General features: G+C 35.2%; 1 protein-coding gene across 5 annotated transcripts; it reads left to right on the forward strand.

Annotated features, from left to right (window-relative positions):
* The first annotated feature begins 66 nt into the window (after positions 1-66).
* Positions 67-20,790, forward strand: LOC105256657 (pancreatic triacylglycerol lipase). 5 transcript variants are annotated; one of them, XM_011266795.3, is made up of 11 exons: positions 67-778; positions 14,155-14,229; positions 14,294-14,460; positions 14,697-14,851; positions 15,852-15,971; positions 16,302-16,448; positions 16,726-16,954; positions 17,455-17,886; positions 18,772-18,898; positions 19,075-19,290; positions 19,525-20,790. In XM_011266795.3, coding segments are annotated over exons 2-11 (1,698 nt in total). In that variant the 5' UTR covers positions 67-778; positions 14,155-14,227; the 3' UTR covers positions 19,628-20,790. The 5 variants fall into 5 exon arrangements, with proteins under 5 accessions (XP_011265097.1, XP_011265103.1, XP_025269422.1 ...); XM_011266801.3 differs by having other exon boundaries at positions 14,155-14,225; XM_025413637.1 differs by having other exon boundaries at positions 14,155-14,460.
* The last annotated feature ends 115 nt before the right edge of the window (positions 20,791-20,905 follow it).

A 20,905-nucleotide genomic window follows, 5' to 3' on the forward strand; every position in this document is an offset into this window, starting at 1 on the left:
ACGCTTGTCGAAAACTTGAAATACGAGAAAGGGCGTGCGTTCAGAAAAATAAAAAATGGAATTAATAGCCGGAAAAATATATGTTATGTATGAAAAAAAATATATCGGAACATATATATTCAAAGTCACTATTACGACGCCCAGTTCCGCGTTCATTTCACGTTTCCGTTACTTCGTCATCTACATCAGATTTTATTTCTGATTGAGATCTCTCGATAATCCCTCAAAGTTCTCTAACGAGATTCCAAACTATCGGAAATCTTGAGATATCTGCATAGAGGCAATCATTGGCTTAGATCGAGAGTCGATCCCTGCATGAGTATCCCCGAATCAACCCACCAGATAACTCCTAGCCGACAACTCAAAACGACAGTGGTGGGCAGGTATTCCGGAGCAAGTGGAATCCGCTACGTGCACTCGAAGCAGTCGAGCGCCGGCCTCTCACCGCGACACATTTCGTTCCCTCTCTTGGTTCGGCTCTCTCCTTGTCTCTCTCTGTCTCGAGAGTGCAGTTTTCGAAAACGGCTACGACGCTTCGAACGTTTTCTGCAGAACGGATCCTCCGCAGGACGGGTCCTCCGCAGAACGGATCCTCCGCAGGATAGGTCCTCCGCAGAGACAGACGAAAGGGTGGTCCGCTGGAGGGTGTACGTGAATCTTGCGCACCCCGAGGGAATCACGTGATATACGCGACGAATCAAGGACTGCGTGGGAATTTCTGCGATGGATCGATAGACGGCAGGACGGCCACGTGACATGAGAGAGCGGCTTCGAAAATGTGAGTTGGTCGCGCGAATGTGTCATCCGATGCATCGCGTGAGCATAGAATTGAATACACTAAACGCATACAATGAAAACAAAACTTGACCTTCGTGTAGGATTAAACAGTGCACAAAATAGATGACTCAAATTGTTTTTTAACAGCTACGATACATTGACAAGAAGGAAAAAAAAAGAAAAAGATTGCAAGCTTCAGTGTCACGGTCTCTGCGTTTATTCATGCGACAAAAAAATTTTAAATTCAAAAAGAACAATTAGATTCCTTTGAAATTATATTCAGAATAAACTATTCAAAATAAATTATATTCTGCCTGACGTAATCTAGAAATCTACAGGAATGTTTATTCCGCTGGATGTGCGCATCCAGCCGCCGCGAAAGCAGACTATGTCACTGCTCTCACGACCTTGATAAAATAATAGCTGCGAAATTACACGAGTGATTCAACGCGAGATGCGAGCGAATTAAAAAGTCTGACTTATTTGCGAAAGAAAAATTGAAATTCCTCGTAGCGCGACGCAACATTTGTCACATTTGTTGTTTCTTTTTTTTTGACATTTAATCGTTCATGTCGCGTTAGAAAATGCTGTTTGTGCGACTCGAGCCACTCGCAACACAATTCCTGATTCAAGCCACGTGCTCAAAATCGCGACATCACGTTCAATTGATTCGCTTTTCAAGTGACGTTGCAATCATCGATTGCGTGCCCTCGATGCCCAAAATTTCCCTTCTTTCGACACCTATTTTTTTTTTATTCGTATTTTTATATACAAAATAAAACTAAAACAATCTTTGTTTTCTAGACAAGGATTTGACAACTCATTTTTTAATTTCGAGATTCATATTATTATATCTTCAATTAATATTATTATATCTTCTTACTAGAATTGATCCTGAAAAGTATCTCGAGGTAGCAATTTTACGAAATAAAAATTGCAAATTGCGAGGACCGAGCATTCTTGTCGAGACATTCGCGGATTTCGGAAATATGCGCGAGATGGGGGAAAAGAAAACAGGCGGCTATATAGACAGACGAGTTATAGACGCGCCAACTTTCTCCGGAGACAAGCCATGTAGCCTATGTAGGCGTGCGCTATGTGGGTTTGCCATCGCTTTACCGAGCCGATCTACCCGAGTTCGAGTTATAAATTAACGATGGCGATTACCAGTCGAAAATTTCCGATTCCTGATCGCCGAATCTACGTATATCGATCAATTAGCTGTCTTTAATCGCAAAAACATGCTGTCTTTATCGCTTTTTTTCTGCGCTTGAGTAATAATTGCGGCCTGTGCGATGTATCATTTAATTATCGTTGAACGTTAATTATCGTTAAACGTTTCGCTGCACCTCCGCGTTTGGAAGAGCACGCTCGCCGAGATTGATCCACTCTCGTCGCTTTCATCGTTAGCTCCGCGATGAAAGTTCTAGAAAGAGAGAATCTGAAAAAAAATCTCGTATATTTTAACGATATTTTAACGATATTAAATATTGTTTAAACGAAAACATCCACGACGTTGTTTAAAAATTCTTTCAGAAGAAGCCAGGTGCATTTTTATCACGTTGTAATTCACATTTATGATTTCGACGTTGCATGCACTTTCGATTCGCAACGCAGAATAGTATTTTCAGAAAAGAGAAGGAAGTTTGTCGAAAAAAATAGCGAGGAACGGCACGAAGAAGGAAGTCGATGGCGAAGAATGCAGACGCGAGATGCACGCTTCGGTGCATTCGCTGAAGAGAGTGTTGCACGAGACTCCCGATCATTTAGGGAGATTATCTTCACCGTTATCTGGGAAAATAATCGCGGCCTCTCATTTTGCGAGCGTTATTTCCTCGTTAGATAGAAATATCCTTTATGGAGTTGACCTTGCTGTCTTGTCGCATAAAAGACTATAATTTAGTCAATTGTTTGATTGCTATTTGCAATTCACAATATTCACGCATTTGATTGAAATACGTCAATACTTTTATATTTGCTGAGAGGACAAAGAGGAATTAAAAACCATATTTTTTATTAGACGTCAAATATTAAGAATTTAAGAATTTAAGATAATTTAATCCATTTTAAATAAGAGATCTGTAATTCACGACAATAATTTATTTATAGTTTTATATCATATGATATAGAAAAAATTAAAATGCACGTATATTATCAAATTGTATCAAGATATACATATATATTAAAATATGTGATATATAAAATTATGAATGGATTTTTATTTTGAATTTTATTGCGAAACATAAAATAAGTTTAAAGTAAACTTTAAAAAAAATGTATAATAAAGTATTTGTTTATTATTTTTTTTCATATATTAGGATAATTTTATTTTAAATGGTTTAAAAAGAAGCAACGACAAAATTATTATTTAAATTATTATCATTATCATCATTATTACAATTATTATCATTATTACAATTCCTTATTTCTCCATCTTTTCTGCTTTTAAATTTAATTTAAATTTATTATGACTATGAATGGGTATTTAATTTCATCATATCACTCGAAATTGAATGCCGCAATACTTGGCGCAAATTCAGAATAAGAGATTAATTCGCCTCTACTTTAATAATAATTTTCTTTTTTATATAAAGACGCGCATAAAATTTCAAAATTCACACTTTTTGTTACGTGGAATCTCATCAAGAGAGATTGTGCGAGTGATGCTGTAAATAAAAAAACAAATGCATCATACGCACTTTGTCGTTGCATAACACAGTGTAGCCGTAAATGTTGTAAACGACGGATCTTCCTGCAAGTCGAAGTACGTTATCTCGTCGTCGCGTCATCACAAAGGGCGTTAGCGAAGCGAAACATACATCCTTACGCAACAAACGAAAATGCGTACATACATATGCGTGCATACGCAGTATTTTTTCGCGATCGTACTTCCGCAAGAAAACGTGATCCTTTCGTGAAATCGCGCAAAAGTATTTACAGCTCGAAAATCATGAAAACGGTGATACCGGTATACGGCATATTAACGACTTGGCACTTGGGAAACGCACGTATACGTGTATATGGTGTGTGATGTTAAAAATTATCACTTGTAACGGAAAAGTTCAACCGGAAAAGGAACTGGCACGCGGACAATCCGATCGAACGTTCTCTTCGTGAAAGGAAATTTTCCGAATCGAAATTTTCGAATCTCTTTCGGGGAGAAGTTGCGGAAACTTTTCAGACAAAAATCGTAGAGTAGATTTCATCAAAAATATACGTATATATACTCTTTTAAATTTGAAAAGTCTTATGAAGTAAATTAATATAAATTGAAATGTGTGTGTGTGTGTTGTGTGTGTGTACACGCGGACTGTAGGAATCAGAGTGTGAAATGCATTTCCTCTCGCTGTCTCCTTTCACGCTACCTTCCTTGTTCTTCCAGGCCGATTTCACGTTACCTTCCTTGTTCTCTCATCACACTGGTTCCTCGCCTAATCATCTTAACAACCGGTTATTTGCTTCTCACGAAGACCTACGTGTCTTTTCTCTGTCCACACGTATTATTTTGTCTCACTCTTTCCCGTTTGCGTTGAATCTCGCGACATTGAAATGCAAAATCAAAATAATCGTCCCTGTCGAGGGGGAGGCGACGCATCTCAATCATTGTCGTATACATATGTGAGATGGAGAAACGAGCGAGGAAAAAATCACGCGCACAAAACGAGCACATGGCGCGCGCGAATCATTACGTAGAAACTCGACGGTGGGTCGACGCTGCAACTTTCGCGATCGCATCGCCTGTGCATCGGTGCATCTGCATTCCCCCGTTGTAGACAGGCGCATCTTTCGCTTCCGCATCCGGCCACGGATCTCTTAGAGCGAAATTGTTGCGCGCGCCTGTCGCAATTAGAGGCGCATATCGCGTCAGTAAGACGATACATCATCATACTTTTATTCAAGAATTGGATAAGTAATCCCGTCTTTTCTATCGTTAATGCGATAAACGATTTCAATTTCGTGCTAATTGCAAACTAACGGAGTAATAAGATAATTTGCCGCACTTCCGCATAGATTATCCTGTTATCGTCTTAAGCGTAATACTCGGACGAGTAGTAGAAGTCAGAGGTAAGCAAAGTAGTATTTGAAGTAAAAAATAAAAATTTTTACATTAATTTTCTACTTTTATTAAATTATAAATAGATTAAGTTAAATAAATAATTTACTTTTATGTTAAATATCTTTCATTATATATGAACAGTAAAATATTTGAATATTTTCACGAATTTATAACTTATACATTATATAATTAATAACTTATATTTCTTTTTTCACATATAGTTTTTGTTCGTGTCTTATTAAATCATATGAAATAGTTTCTTAGAACAGGATTAGAAAATAGACATTAATTTCACGTATCGATTTTGTCATTTTGCTCTATTTAAAATAAATAATATTTGAAATATAATATAACAAATGATAATTGTAATAATTAATATGAATTTAAAAATTTTATGTTTCTTCAGAATTTTTATTGATTAAATAAAAATATTGGGAGGAGGAGAGATAAGATCAAAATATTAATATTATAAAAAGCATCTTATTTATAAACGCATTATTTAATAGTTATTTTTAATTCTTATGCTTGAAATATGTCCATTGCTGATAATAATATATGATAGAATGTTATGCAGTTAATAAAATGGCGGCTTTGCCGCATCTCATATCACTAATTATCGAGCACCTCATATCACTAATTATCGAGAAAAATACCTTAAACTGAAGGGGTTGAAGGAATTAGCTATTATACTGGGCGTTTTATAGAAGTCATATGCTTCTGCTAACCGCAGATGTTGAAACCGCAAACTAGGAAAATAAAGCGATTGCTCAATTCCGACAATTCTATCGTCCAAGTGCCATACACGAATGTCACGACATTGAATTTCCGCCATGTATCACAGGTGAAATTGTGATGGAACGATCGCAGCGCGATGATTTATCGATGGAATTGAGAGACGTGAGGAGAAAATCGCGATGACCTCTTGAATTAGAAAGTAATTAGTATGATGGGAAAAATGGTTTACGACGAATAAACTACGATGTGCTTATAATTGCAATTATACTGGAGAAAATTTCATGTCAAAAGCGAAAGATTTATTTCTAATTTTAATTCACATTTATAAGAATGTGCCTTGAAAATTCATTAAATCAGTATATATTATATATTTTATCTTTGTAATTTAACTTTTTTAAGTAAGTAGATTGTCGAACTTATATAAAAGTATGGATTTTTATAAAATTAAAATTTCATAGATTTATCTAAATTTCAAAAAATAAATGATTAAATTTATATTTTTCTTCGCATTGATTTTTTTCAATTATCTTTTGCGAAGAAAAATGAACTTTTAAATGTACTAGATTGTAAGAGAAGAAACCTTTTTTCCGCAGACTTTGATCCAAATAAATCGCGCGAAGCAAAATGTCAACTTTTCTCGTGCTTGTAACTAGGAAACACGACGATTATCTAATTAGAGCGATATAACGGGAACAAATTCTTAGCATGAAACTTGCACGATTCGACTTAATATTGTCGGAAACTTGACAGGATCCAAACAACTTTAATCTCTCGCGATTTAATTAGATAGCTTGAAACTTTTCTTCAGATATGTCATTAAAAACAACATCGAAAATATAAATATCTTCACATTGAATATACTTATATCTAAAGAACGTCAAGGGGCTCCTTTATTATGTAATATTATTCAAATGATGCATGGGAATGCGTGTGGTGTGGTTCTTTCTCATCATTATATATTATCTATTATTCAATAATTTAGAAACGATTTTACTCGTCGCAAAATCTCCACGCGCATGGTATAACGTTGCAAGGTGCGGTGTGTATCTCGATGTGTTAAACACGGCGTTACGTCGGGCGGAATTTCTCCGTGAGAGAGGTTTTCTCGCAACATACCGTTACCGCTATAATGTTGCTACCTCGAACGTTATTTTATTTCAGTGTTTGTGCAACGGAACTTCACCGCAAAGTGCCATCCGTTGCGAATTATCTTCGCGAAGCGACGCCAAGCCAAGTCGCGTAAACACTCATTGGGCAGGGACCGACATGATGCATATAATCGCGTGAATACACGCGATTGCAGTCCGTTCCGACGAGGGTACGCGTGGACGCAAGTGTGATTCCGTCGAGTACTGTTATGCCAAGTATGTAGGTCAGTGTAAAGGCCGATCGTTGTGTGGAAAGCTATCAATCGTGGCGGTGAGCGTGCACGCACACACGTGAAAGACGAGAGAAAATAATGACAGGAAAGGGAAAGAGAGGGGAAAAGGAAACGATGATTTTTGGAAGGATTTTTCAGGAAAAAGTTATTTATAATAAATACAGATAAGCGTTTTTGCTTATTTAAATATTCTGTATAAATATATACAATATATATATATATATATATATATATATATATATATATATAAGTAAATATTAATTATTTAAATGTAACATTAAATTATACAAGTAAAAACTTTATTTTTGATTGAATAAAATCGCGATTTCGTTGATAAAAAATAATAAAATATATTATCGATTTATTTTCTAATATACTTAATCCTAGTATATTTTATTAAAAGCTTTACCAGCAGTTTCCGCCTTCTTTAGATATCGCAAGTAAAAGGAGATAATTAATAACTCTCCATGAAGTAATTATACACAGGTGTATGTTTTGAACGAAAATTACCTCAAACACATATGTTATCTGAATAAATCGAATTTAATATCTAGACAAGATATCTTTGTGTCTTTTTTTTTGTCTACGATAATAAACTATATGCATTTCGTTGTGCGTGATGAAAGAAAAAAATTTTTATATTCCGGATTAAACGAATTCGCGACGAGCATCAGAGATTTTCGCATCATCTTACTTTTATATCATATATTATATGATAACAAAACGCTTTCGCGGCTTTCGAATAAGTAAAAGAGGCTAAATACTGTGGAGGTATTTATCCTCTTTTCATATGCTATTTGCAGGCTTTTCAGTCCGACACGAGAAGAAGCATTTAATTAATAACCATAAGCTATGGCAATTAAGTATAAGTCGTTACGAAAAAATGACACAATTAGTTTCACCAAAATAATAGTAAACTACGAACTGAATAGAAATAATTTAGAAGCATATTTCAACATCTAAAAGATTTCAACATTTTTTTTAATAACACTGTGAAAGTTGACACCTCATAAACAATGACAACTATGGTCAGACGTTTCAACAATGACGAATAATAAAACTGGATGCAATGTGTTTTGTAGAAAATTTTAAAAATAATTCTATGAAAATTGTGTGACGTGTATTTTTATGTAGGAGAACTTTATGCTAAAATTTAGCTTTAATTTATCCATATGATAGTATTTTCATTTTATTTGCGACAGGATGATGCACTTTCGAAAAAATATTACTCAACATTATGCAAAACAAGTATCCATCAGATTTCTTTTAATATATAAGAAAACAGTTTACTTTGAAGAGATTTATTTTTTCAAGTTTTATTGAATCTTTCCATTCTTTTGATATGTACAAGATGATCCACTAACTTGTCTATCTAATATTTTTGTTATTTTAAATAATAGGAAAAAATTGTTTACTTTCGTGGTTTCATCCATAACGAAATTATTGCCACTGTACCTCGAAGTCATTTTCAAATTTTAATTTTTGCCTATTGTTTAAAATAATATATATATATTGAAATGAAGAGGAAGATAGAGTTAGTAAATCATTTCGTATAAAAGATTAAAGAATGGATTCTTTTTATAAACATTAAAATACTAATCAGTTAATCGACAATCACCGTTATTCTTATCTTAGCACGTGCGCGCGTGTGACAAGATTTTTTAAGTTATACTTCCGTGTACGCGTGTCGGCGCGTTTTAAGTCATAAAAACATCTCCTTGATACGTCGCAAAGTCTTTTTGATTTATCGTTAAGGACGAACGAGATGCGGATGGTGATTGCGGCATCATCGCCGAAAGATATACGTCCGTAGTGAAATTCATGCGCGCGTAAAACTCAATTTCCACCGGACGCGAATGAGCGTCTTCTCTTTTACAGCAGCGGTCGCATATGCACGCAAAGTTGCGGTTTTCGACCGCGTATGCATCAAACAAACACACGCACACAAGGACGTGATTATGCGTGACTCTCATAATTACGCTATATAATAAAAAAATTCATACAACTACAAGAATGATTCATTATTCTTCTTTTAGAAAATAAATAAAGATAATTATTATATTTTTATTTTTTATATTTTATATTGTTTATATATTTTATATTGTTATGCATTTATATTTTTATATATTATTATATTTATTATGATTAACAATTGCAACTGTCGAAATACGTAACGTTTCATGTGTGTAGCGTTGCCTAAACTGACTTCCGCGATTTCATTCGGGGGGGAGAGAGAGAGAGCCGTTTTTAAAGTTACATGAAATTTTTATTATATACCGCGTATATGTAATTGCGAGCTTCTCTTACGAAGGAAGATCCTCGTATCATTAATCGCTAACGGGCAACGAGTATTTCGTTCGTCGAATTACGCGATATCTCGGATTACATCGGACATGACGGCGCGACACGGATGGAAATTGTCCTTTGAATTGTCGTCGCAACGATGCTGCTGGCGCTCAGACCCGAGCCGAGAAAGACGGTGAAATTTATGGCGGGCCTCGCGTAAATTTGTGGCGTGTGTTGCGCAACGCATGAAAACAAGAGTGACCGAAGTCGTGCGAGAGAGAAAGGTACGATTACGTCGCGCGTAAGCAAAAGATCGGAAGAAGAATTTCTCCTGTCTTTCTCGCATCTCGGGGATTGTATTAGGTCATGACGATGACGCCGATGTTGCTTGTAGTATCTCGCGATTTCCTCCGGCGATACTTTCGTCCGGATATCAGAAACGACCTTCGGCGAATCGCCGTCATCGCGATATCTAGTTGACCGGAATTCAAAAAGAGTTGTTGTCCTATGAATTATTCATTAGGGCTTCTGGAAACGTAAACGAGTTGCGGCATAGTTATCTTTCTTCATTAGAATATTTATTCGATGAGTAATCAATGTTGATTGAGCTAAAAGTAACTGTTTATTAAGTAGCGTGTCTCACTGTGTACTTTTCTCTTATGATATTCAATCTCTCGACATTTTTTGAAATTTAAAATAGACTCATTTAAATTCATTTAAATTATGCAAGATGCTAAATTATGAAAAAGTTAATCAGTTAATAATGAACGTATATCAAGATGAAACGTTGTATTATTTGAAATGAAAATTAAAAGGGTTTATACACGTATAAAATATTTTTTCCATTAGATCACAAATGATGATTAATCTGAAATAAAATAATTTATTTATTGATTAAAATTTTATTTGAGATGTCTAATTGATTTTGCGAGAGTCAGAAAAATAAATATTTTATATATATTTCTTTCTTAGAGATTTGAAATAAACAATTAAATTATGTATTAATAATTTCATTGTATGAGGATATTAAAATCACTATACAAAAAATATATTCTCTCTTTATGCTTTTGGAAAAATTGCTTTCAAATATGTGATACGAAATGATGCATTTCTTTTAATTGGAATTTCAATAAAATATTTCAACGTGATAGACCTTTTCAGAGATTTCGCATATCGTGCTTTCTCAAACAACAGATTGGACGGATTAAAATTAATGAATTTGTACAGAGTTAATGCTGGTGCATGCCACAGAAAAAGATGCTTGGTAACAAAGAGCATTGAAAAAATACTGTTTCCGCGAGACAAAGAGCATTGAAAAAATACTGTTTCCGCGAGACGTACGGTACATATTTCCTGTAGAATTAGTCACAACAAAGCGCGGTGTAACGACTCGTGTCTGCTCGCATAAGAGAGCAAACTACACAACAATGGCGCCGATTTAAAAGAAAAAAAGATGAAACAGAGATGATAATTTTCGCAAGAGTTGCGTATAAAAAAATCGCATGCTCGACTTACGCTCGTTTTATTAAATCATGCTAATTGTTTTCGTGTGAATTAGCATTCAGGCATTTTAAGATCTCTTCAAGGAAGACGCAATTTAACGTAAGATATAACTTGTTTACGGGAATCGACCCAAGATCCAGCTTGGAGATAAGTAAAAAGACGGGTTACGTTCCTGAATGCTTCGCGTTGCGGACAAATGGCAGAGAAAGAGGCGAAGCGAGAAAGAGAGAGCGCGAGAGGGATATACAGGAAGTGGTACAGCATTGCCGTAGGGAAGGACGCCGAATCTGGGCCACAATTATACGGAGGCCGATGTTGCGCGTCCCTTTCCTCGACGCAGACTTGGCGCCGCGGTTACACCGCGCGATTACTCTCGCTTTCGAAATAATAATTATTTAATTCCCGAAGTATACAACGCACAACCCGGGTGAAATGCGGGGTCCAACCGACGGAAAGAGAGAAAAACCGGTTTCTTTTCGGTCCATCTCGTGAGATGCTTCCGAGAGCAATAAAAATGCAAAAACATTACTCGCTTGTAATCTTCAAACCAAGAGCAGACTCGCTTCATCGAAAGGTATCGATATCGCGGTTATCGATTGTTATTTTGATTTACTCTATGTTGCAAAAATAGGCAAAAATAGTGTTTTCGAAATAGGAAATATTTATTAAATCACATATGCATAAATGTAACGTATAATATTTATTATTAATATAGTCTAGCTTTATAGAAAATAAATTTGCCAAAAATGTTTTATTTAAACAAAAATGATTACTTTAAATAATCTGTACATTTGAAATGTCATTATCTATATATTAAACATAATCAATAAATTAATTAATTCATTATCTATATATTAAACTTGTTTAAATTGAAAATATAAACAAATGATGAATAAAATGCCAAGAAAATGATAACAAAACAGAAAAATAATCGGACAAAAGAATTAATTGCGATTCTCACAAATTCCAACAATCGGCGTCAATCAAATCGCTCGATATAAAAGATTGCAAATAATTGCAAGCATAGCGAACATTTGAAAGATTTTGCCTCTAGAATATTCATTACAGAAATTCATTAGGAGAAAGTGGTAGAGCACAAAAACAGAAAGCGCTTAATCAGACGGCTCTTGTCTTCGGCGCAAAACTCGAAAATAATACACGACGATTCGGAATCCACGCAATCAAATGCAAAAATGGATAATGAACCGTTCCGGCGAATGCGTTCATTACATGTGACTCATTGAACAGCCTGTCGAGCACGAGAAAAGCTTGGATATGCAGCTGGTATGCAGCTGCTCGCTGCTGAAATGCAGAAGATATCACGCGCGACATTCCATGGGGCTACTGCCCATATTCGTCCCGTAACAAGCTTCAACTTATTCTTCCGCTCGAGGCACATTTCGTCCGATCTTGTTCGAAAATAATTAAACTCGAATCATTTATCATGAGTGAAAAAATAATTAAACTTGCATTTTAATCGGTTATCGAATTTTTCACAAATGCCTAGGTCTGAGATAATATATTTTTGTGTGTAAAAAGTCATGTCAAAAAATTTGAATTGTCAAGCCAAAAATATTCGTACGAGTTTCAGAGTATTTTGCGAAAATACATCAATCAGTCACCTTTATGCAGCAATTTTCCGCTTTGAGGAATAAGAATTAGCTTTCCTGCATTAGCACTGGTTGAAAAATGTCCAAACTACTCGAGAAAATCCAATCGTTCATCAGAGAATGCACTTAAACCGATCGATTGAAGCATTACATGTTCGACGAAGCATCACATGTTCGAACGAATCACATGTTCACGTTTCCCGTCACGAACGAACAAGCGGCCAGGTGAAAGCGCGACTATCAATGACAACTTTTTTAGCGTGATAACATCACATTCGAGAATACTCGCAGCCGCAGATGTCCCTGCACTCATGAACTCACATAAGTGCGACACACGCGTGACATAATCTAGGTTCGATGAGGCGCGATATTCATGCATGATGACATAACGTCTCGCTGCTCCTCGTCATTGCGTAAGATAACGAAGGCTGAGAGACTGGAACAGCGAGAAAATATTTTCTCGATGTTCGAAATCAAGAATCTTATAACGGAAAACTTCGTGAAACGCGTTGGCATTAATTATAATGCAATTAACAGTATTTTCCTGCGAAAAATAAAAAACGACGTCAGGATTCTTATAAACACCGATTACGTAATCAAGATGTTCAACGGAGCTTTGTCTTCCTGTTCCTCATTCTATTGTCGCGACCACCAACGTATCATTACATGCTGACCACACGCGGTGCAAATAGTGCGTATGTACATACGTATCGGGCAATTATGGTAACGATGATTTGAATAGGTAAAGATTCTCTCATTCGGCAAGAAATATTATCGATGTCGATTTATCTTGCACCTGGCATTATTACAACATATTATATAAAGAGAAATAGGGAGAGGGAAATTCGTGTTATCTATAATCACTTTATATCATTAAATTTAATCTATTCTCAATAAGATTTCTTGAAATTATTTTTAAATATTATTATTATTTACTTATTATTTTTTATTATATAATAGTAATTAAATAATATTTAAAAGTGATTTGAATAATAATAGTATTAAATATTTTTTTTTTTCAATTGAATTTTCAGGTCAACTCACAAATCAGTTATCAGTTAAACGATCTTTGATTAAATTTGTTTGGTTTAATCATCCATATTGAATGATTTAATTGAATTTACTCATTTCAATCGTCAATCGAATTAATTTCGATTGAAACAAATTCGGTCAACATTAATTATTAATCAAACAGCATTCGATTAATTTCGTTTCTATCAATCGTCGAACGGTTTCCGATTAGCTTTTGTCAAATTAATAATCATTTCAAAAGACTTTAATTAAATATAATATTTATATCAATTATTTAATCTTAACTATAATTGATATTATAACTTAAATATAATTGATACTTTCTCAACTTTAAGTATAAAAGTTAAAAAGATAAAACTATTCGTGCGAAACTGTGTCATTCTAAAGACGAAGAAGTGATCCATTTCTTTTTTTCCCGAACACCGTCGTTTCAAGGTGATCATAGCGCGAATTGCGGCCGACCTTCTTGCAAATTCTTTTTTTTCCTATAAACGATATAATTAAAACCTTCATCATCTTTCGCGAGAGTTCGAAAGCCCCCACCAATATCGCACTCCACTCTTTCAGATTCGGCGGTCGTTCTCCTTCAAACATTTAGTGATTGTTTAACCCTCTGTGCGACGCGACATTTATCCAACATAGGCTCGGCAAATCGTCGATACTTATTTTATTTCCACGATTTCGTCAATTTAGCAATATTTCCAATTCATATACAAGAATCTTCAATGTTTTAATTTCTATTTATCTTCATAACAATTTTTTGATTTTGAAAGGAAATATTACATCCGACGTGATAGAAGAAAAGAAAATATAAAAGAATCAACGACACGTGACTGAAGTGCCAGTATGTGAGTTTACGTCGTCGTTTTTATAGTAAATATCAGTGATAATGACCCCATCCATTCTTCGTAGGATGAGGAGGAGCGGTATGAACGGACGAGGAGTCGGCGGCAACGATAAAGGAGCACTGGTCCTGCTCCTCGTCGCATTCACTCCTGTTATCTGCTCCGCCGGAATCCTGGACCCTTGGCAGTGGGCGCGCAGCGATCGGATCGAAGTCAATATACCTTGGCTGCCTTGTAATTATCAACTGATTGTAGAAAATTCAGTCGTAGTGCAACAGTTCTAACGAGATAATGCTACAAGTATATTTTGTTTTCTCTCCTTTTTTTAACGCTCTTTACCTTTTTATGTTCGTTTATTTCTCTGACTTGTCTAAATAAGACTAATCGTAAGATAGACAGCAGGATTCGAATGAATATCGAGTACTTAACAAATTCAACGCGTCATTGAAGGGATGGTATGTTTTTTCTAGTCGAAAACGAGACGCGCTGCTACGAAGAGCTGGGCTGTCTGAACATCACCAGGAGCTGGTACCATCTTATTCACCGGCCCCTTAACGTTTTCCCATTGCCGCGGGACGTCATCAACACCAGATTCATCCTTTATACAAATAAAAATCCCTTGGACGTAAGTGGAGGGATAATATTTGAAATAAAAGCGCGATGTAAATATCGAAAGCTAGTCAATACGTTGCATCGGGTGTGATTCTGCAATGCAACAGAAGTGAAACCTGGGCGAGGAGATAGATTAAAATTCTACTACTACGGATTTCTCGAAAAAATATTCGATACGCGTAAATATTTCCGCGCACGTAATAGCTTATTCACATCTATATATTGCATTAGCAGTCTGTCCGATTTCTTGCGGGAATAATTGGACAGAAACGTGCATAGAAACTGAGAAATTCTTTCCTTTCTGAAAAAGAAAGAGAAACAAATATCCTGGCTCTTATCATATCCGTTCGATCGCGAGTGATCAGCGAGCCATAGGGTACACAGTCTCTGTGAGGGTATCTTAATTAACTGGATTAATTAAACAAAATTATGCAGCTGGCCAACACATAGCGCTCCGCGAGCGCACGCGCACTTCATTATTTCTTGTATACATATCCGTAAAAGATAAGATCTCTGATTTGTAATTTAATGGAAATTCTAGAAGGAAGCCCGGCTGTAAGACAGGTATCAAATACGATATCAGCGATAGAGTGAAAACACGCACACCTTTGTCACATAACGTATCTGTACTCGATTCTCGCATAAACTCACTGAATCGTGAAATTAAAAGAAACACTTTTAATACAATAAAAACTTTATATAATTAATAGATGCGGCAACAAATTATCTCGTAAATATATACAATTTTAAAAATTCATGATTTCGTAGAAAAAAAGAAATTCTTATTAATATTATATTTCTTTAATAATATATACATCTGAAAAATAGAGAATAATTCATGTTATTATTAGCACGTTATTTGTAGCAGTAGATTAATAAAAACTTTTGTACGTGTTATTTCAAAATCAAACTTATGTTTTAAATAAGCTTCTTGAATATCTTGATTGACTGATTCTTTTTAATAGGCTATCGAGAATTGCGAAAAACTCAATAACCTGGTTCGATTTTTTCAGGGTCAAATACTAAAAGTAGCCAAGGATAAGTCTATCGAAAATTCCAACTTCAATTCTAAACGAAAAACGAAATTCATTATACATGGTTTTATAGACACGCCACTCAGCAATTGGGTCAAAGTAAGTTTTATTTATATACGTATTTTTTATTTCGCTCGGTTTATACATATTCATTTATCCTGGATTTATCGAAATCTTGCATCACGTACTGCAATCAAATATCTCGTACAATATTAATCTTATATTATGTTCGATTTAATATTACATCATGGAATGAATCATCAATGAAACTACTAAAGAAACGCATTTTTTATCATATATACATTGCGTTAATGTTGCAAATAAATTTATGCGACCTAATGACATAGTTATGTCCAACAGCCTAGATAACTCTTAAGCAATTTGCGAAAATTATACCTGAAATATTTTCTAAATATATATTACCCGCAGGAGATGAGAAGCGAGTTGTTAGTGCATGGCGATTACAACGTTATCGTGGTCGATTGGGCAGGTGGGAGTTTACCTTTGTACACTCAAGCGACGGCAAATACGAGATTGGTTGGACTCGAATTAGCTCATCTCATTAAGCACTTGCAAGTAAGAAATACGCGCGTTTTCAACTAAATATTTACATATTTCTTTTTAGATAACGCAATATATTTCAACAACTATTAAATTAAATATCAAGAAAATATCAAGTAATATTTAAAAAACATAGATGTTTTCTTTTCTTTCTTTTTTTATATGATATTAATAAATCGACGATAATTGCAAAAATTCGTGATAATAATATAAAGAGAAAAAATGATTTCTATCCTAAATTTTAATTAACAATAAGTATAATTTCTTTATTCTTATTCTTATGGAATGTCAGACAAACTACGGCATGAATCCAGATGATGTGCACTTGATTGGACACAGTCTCGGTGCCCACACGGCTGGTTATGCGGGTGAAAAATTGAGTGGCAATATCGGACGCATTACCGGTTTGGACCCCGCGGAACCGTACTTTCAAGGGATGCCGAACCACCTTCGCCTGGATCCCTCAGACGCTCGATTGGTGGACGTAATTCACACCGATGGAAAGAGTATCTTTTTCTTAGGTAAACGCATTATATTATCTCTTAAACGTAATTTTCATTTGAATTAATCATAAAGCGAAAAAAGAAACTAAAAACAAAGAGCAATAGAATTCCATTTGAAAGATGACAGCACATGTATAGAAAATATAAAGTCACATATTATATTTTTTTAATAATACTGTAATATGTATCAAACAAAATTTGCTGAAATTAAAACAAATTGTATCTATCGGTAAAATTTCAGAAAAATATATTTAAAAAATAAAAGTAAATTGAATAATCTTTTAATTTAAAAATCAATCATATTTAGAATAAAATAATTTTAATGAAAATTATAACGAAAATTTATTAATAATTATAATTATATAATTATAATTTATTAATAGAAAATTTATTAATAATTATAATTATTAATAAATTTTAATGTCAGCAATTGCTACTATCTCTAATTATGAAAATAAATTATTTGTTAAAAAAAGTCAAATTGTATGTTCACAAACTAACATATAGTACACAACAAGGTCTTCCAGGGTATGGAATGAGCCAGCCATGTGGGCACTTGGACTTCTATCCGAACAACGGCAAGGAGCAGCCGGGCTGCACTGATTTGAGCGAAACCACGCCATCGTTGCCGCTGACCTTAATACGCGAAGGACTTGAAGAGGCCTCGCGCGTCCTGGTCGCTTGTAATCATGTGCGCGCGCTCAAGCTCTTCATCGAGAGCATCAACTCCAAGTGCCAATATGTAGCGCATGAGTGCTCGAGCTACGCAAGTTTCCTGCGCGGCGAGTGCTTCTCTTGCAAGAGCAACAACAGCCTAAGCTGCGGCGTGATGGGCTATCACGCTGACACTAGTCCGGCGCTTGTCAAACGTCAGGCCATGGGACAAGACGTCTCGTCCTTGCTCGGCTCCAAGTTTTTCTTTATGACCGGCAAGGAAGACCCGTACTGTAGTAAGTAAAAAGCGATACTGTCAGGACTTGTTTTTCTATTTGAGGAACCCATGAATGAATTCAATCTTCGAGTATCCAGATGATTCGCATAAAATGTCTTCAATCAAATCATCGAATATTTATTCAATATAATTTTTTAGCCAATTTTAGAATCGGTTTTTTACAATTCCCAATTTTCTGTACATATCTTTGTAACTATCTAAGTCTTGAATTCAAATTTTATAAAGTTTTATGAATTTTATTATATAAAACTTCACTTAAAATTAAGTGAAAAGTTGACTCTCCTAGAAGATGATAAAAAATCTTTTTTTCCCCAACCGTATTTAAAACTAAAAAATGATTAATGTCTTCATATTTTCACAAACGAAAAATCAATTTTAAATTAGTAAGAGAATCTATCTTCCAGATATCTTACATAATCTTCGAATATATGATATGTAAAACCATGCAATCATTTTATATTCGATGTCTTGAAATTAAAATAACAGCTGCTGTTTTTTTTCAGTATACATATAGTAAGCATTATATTTAGAAACATCATCGACTATTAGCTTTCCATTACAGAGTTCTCTTAAACTGACATTACGACATCGTAAAATATGTTGAGTTATCGAGAAATATCGCGTTTAATAAGCTTTAAAAATGTTTTCCATATGTAAACGTTAATATGATTCAATGTTTACTTCATCTACTGTGTACAAACATATTCGTTAATCCTTTGCTTTGCGAGAAAAAAAAAGGAAATACCGCTACGATCAATCGCTTACATTATTTTATTACATACCAGTCATACGCGATGCAGCTTTTCTCTATCGCGACTTTCTCCGCGAGCATGTGTTTCTCCGATCTGAAAATACTCTCTGATATCCACCTGTAATCTTTTAGGGAGACATTATAGAATCACCGTCAACCTCGCGCGACCGCCGACCGCGGAGAGTTGGGTTCAAGGCTTCATGAAAGTCACTGTTCACGCTGACAACGGCGTGATACGCAACATGGATCTCACGCCCAGGTAACTAATGACAATCAAGACTTGTTATCGGTCTCTCTTGAGATCATCTCCCACAGATTTTTCCTGTTCGATGTCAAGATCGCTATAATACCTTGTAAACTATTACTTACAATTATAATTCACATCAGATTCTTCTTCCAACAAAATACCCTGACGATGTTGTTCATCTCTTTTAGCGGTTACATGAAGCTGGAGCATGGTACGACCACGCGGATAGTCGTTGCCCATCCGACCGGTTCCATCGGCAACATCGGCAAGGTCAGGCGAGTGGAACTCTCTTGGGTGTACGATATGGACGTACTTCAACCTAGATCTCTGTGCTTCTTTTGGTGCAATGACCGTCTATATGTCAACAGCGTCAGCGTGGATGCCATGGACCTTCCAGGCAGAGGGTGAGGGAACGTGCAAAGGTGTCAGAAAAATGATGATCCATATAAGTTTCAAGATGCGATACCACATACGAAGAAAACGCTAATTTCTTGCTTTAAGAACGCATATTTATAAAGCATATTCGCACAGTTTGGTACCATCATTGTTTTGACATTCCGCGAAAAAAAATCACGTCAATTTCTTCAGAACCAGATTTTCCTGTATAATTTAATCTTCCGTTTCTCGCTTGTGTTTAGAAAACGCGAGGTAGATTTCTCCAGCAAGCTTTGTTCGACTGGCAGACAGGAATACGCGGAGATTGCGAGTGGATCCACTGCCACCTTCGTCGACAATTGCTGACGATCGTGTTCCCCGAGGCGCGAGAAACATTATTCGGCAGTAATTATAAAATGCCGACAGCTGCGTCCATCCGGAGACGGATGACTCTCGAAAGTCACGGGCAATGATGAAACGAAATGAAAAAAAAAAAAAACGCAGGGAGGGGAGAATTTACTCTGTCATAATCACGTAATTTCTTTCATCGATAATGTACGATGGGGGAAGAGGCGTTTTATGTCGTGTTTGGCTTGCTTTCTTTCTATTTATCGCGACCGATCCATCGCTTTCAAGCACGATCTCCGACTAGTAATAAACGCGCTTTGAACTCGAAAATCTCGTCGGACAATGAAGAGACTGTCAGTGGGGATTCGTCACTTAATCGAATTCCTAGAGATTTATTTCGTCGGCGAAGAGATCAAAAGCGAAACGAGATTCGTACGTGATAGAATCGTAAAGATGTACATTGGCGTAGAAAAAATATTTAGCTCGCTAAACGCGAAATTTTGACGGAAAAGTCTCTGACTTTTCTCAATTTTTTTTCTGATAACACGAATGGTTTTCAGTATTAATATTCGATTATGTTGTAACCCGATAATATTAAATATAAATTATTATTTTAAATCTTGTCGAAATATGAGTTGTGACAAAGTGAAACAATTTGGAAGACGATTGTCAAAGTGTCGAGTCAGAATTAGTCAAAACTTCGATCATAAGTTGTTTTCTAATTTACTACAATTCATTTTTCAGTATTATATAATTTATAATAATTTATATTACATCGGGTTATACAATTACTATATGTACATTGTATATATATATATAACATAACATGTAAAACTAATCTCTCTTTCATATGTGATTAGAGTTTTGCTACTGTAAGGCTCTTACTAAACCGTCGATCTATGTATTATATATACTAATGCATAGTTTTTTACGAAAGTTGTCATTATCATATTGTTTTTCGCGATACGAATATGATAATAGCTTGTGATATTCTTATAACTTTAGGAACCATGAGAAACGCGCAAAGTGCGGTTACTCAAGGATAAACTGTACTGAGTAAGAATTGCCCATAGTCTTTATAAATGAACTGTACAAAAAATATATAACGGAAGGCAATTTTTATTAGTACCAAGAGTACTGTTTTTGTAAACTTTGTTTTTATATCTATCTGTTGCAATGTAAAAAATAAAGGTTATATTAATTGTAAGTGGATAAAAGTATTGCATAAAAATAAAACAGGGATATTTTTTTTTCTAAAATATGTATGATTTGTTATATGGAACTTTTTTCGAGCGA

The sequence above is a fragment of the Camponotus floridanus genome, unplaced genomic scaffold (assembly GCF_003227725.1).
Source record: "Camponotus floridanus strain SB8 unplaced genomic scaffold, Cflo_v7.5 scaffold7, whole genome shotgun sequence".
Lineage (NCBI taxonomy): Eukaryota > Metazoa > Arthropoda > Insecta > Hymenoptera > Formicidae > Camponotus > Camponotus floridanus.

Coding starts and splice junctions, on each gene's coding strand:
- LOC105256657 (XM_025413637.1), top strand. CDS start 14,271: ATGACCCCATCCATTCTTCGTAGGATGAGGAGGAGCGGTATGAACGGA. Junction 14,852..15,851: donor CAAATAAAAATCCCTTGGAC/GTAAGTGGAGGG, acceptor CGATTTTTTCAG/GGTCAAATACTAAAAGTAGC. Junction 15,972..16,301: donor CACTCAGCAATTGGGTCAAA/GTAAGTTTTATT, acceptor TATTACCCGCAG/GAGATGAGAAGCGAGTTGTT.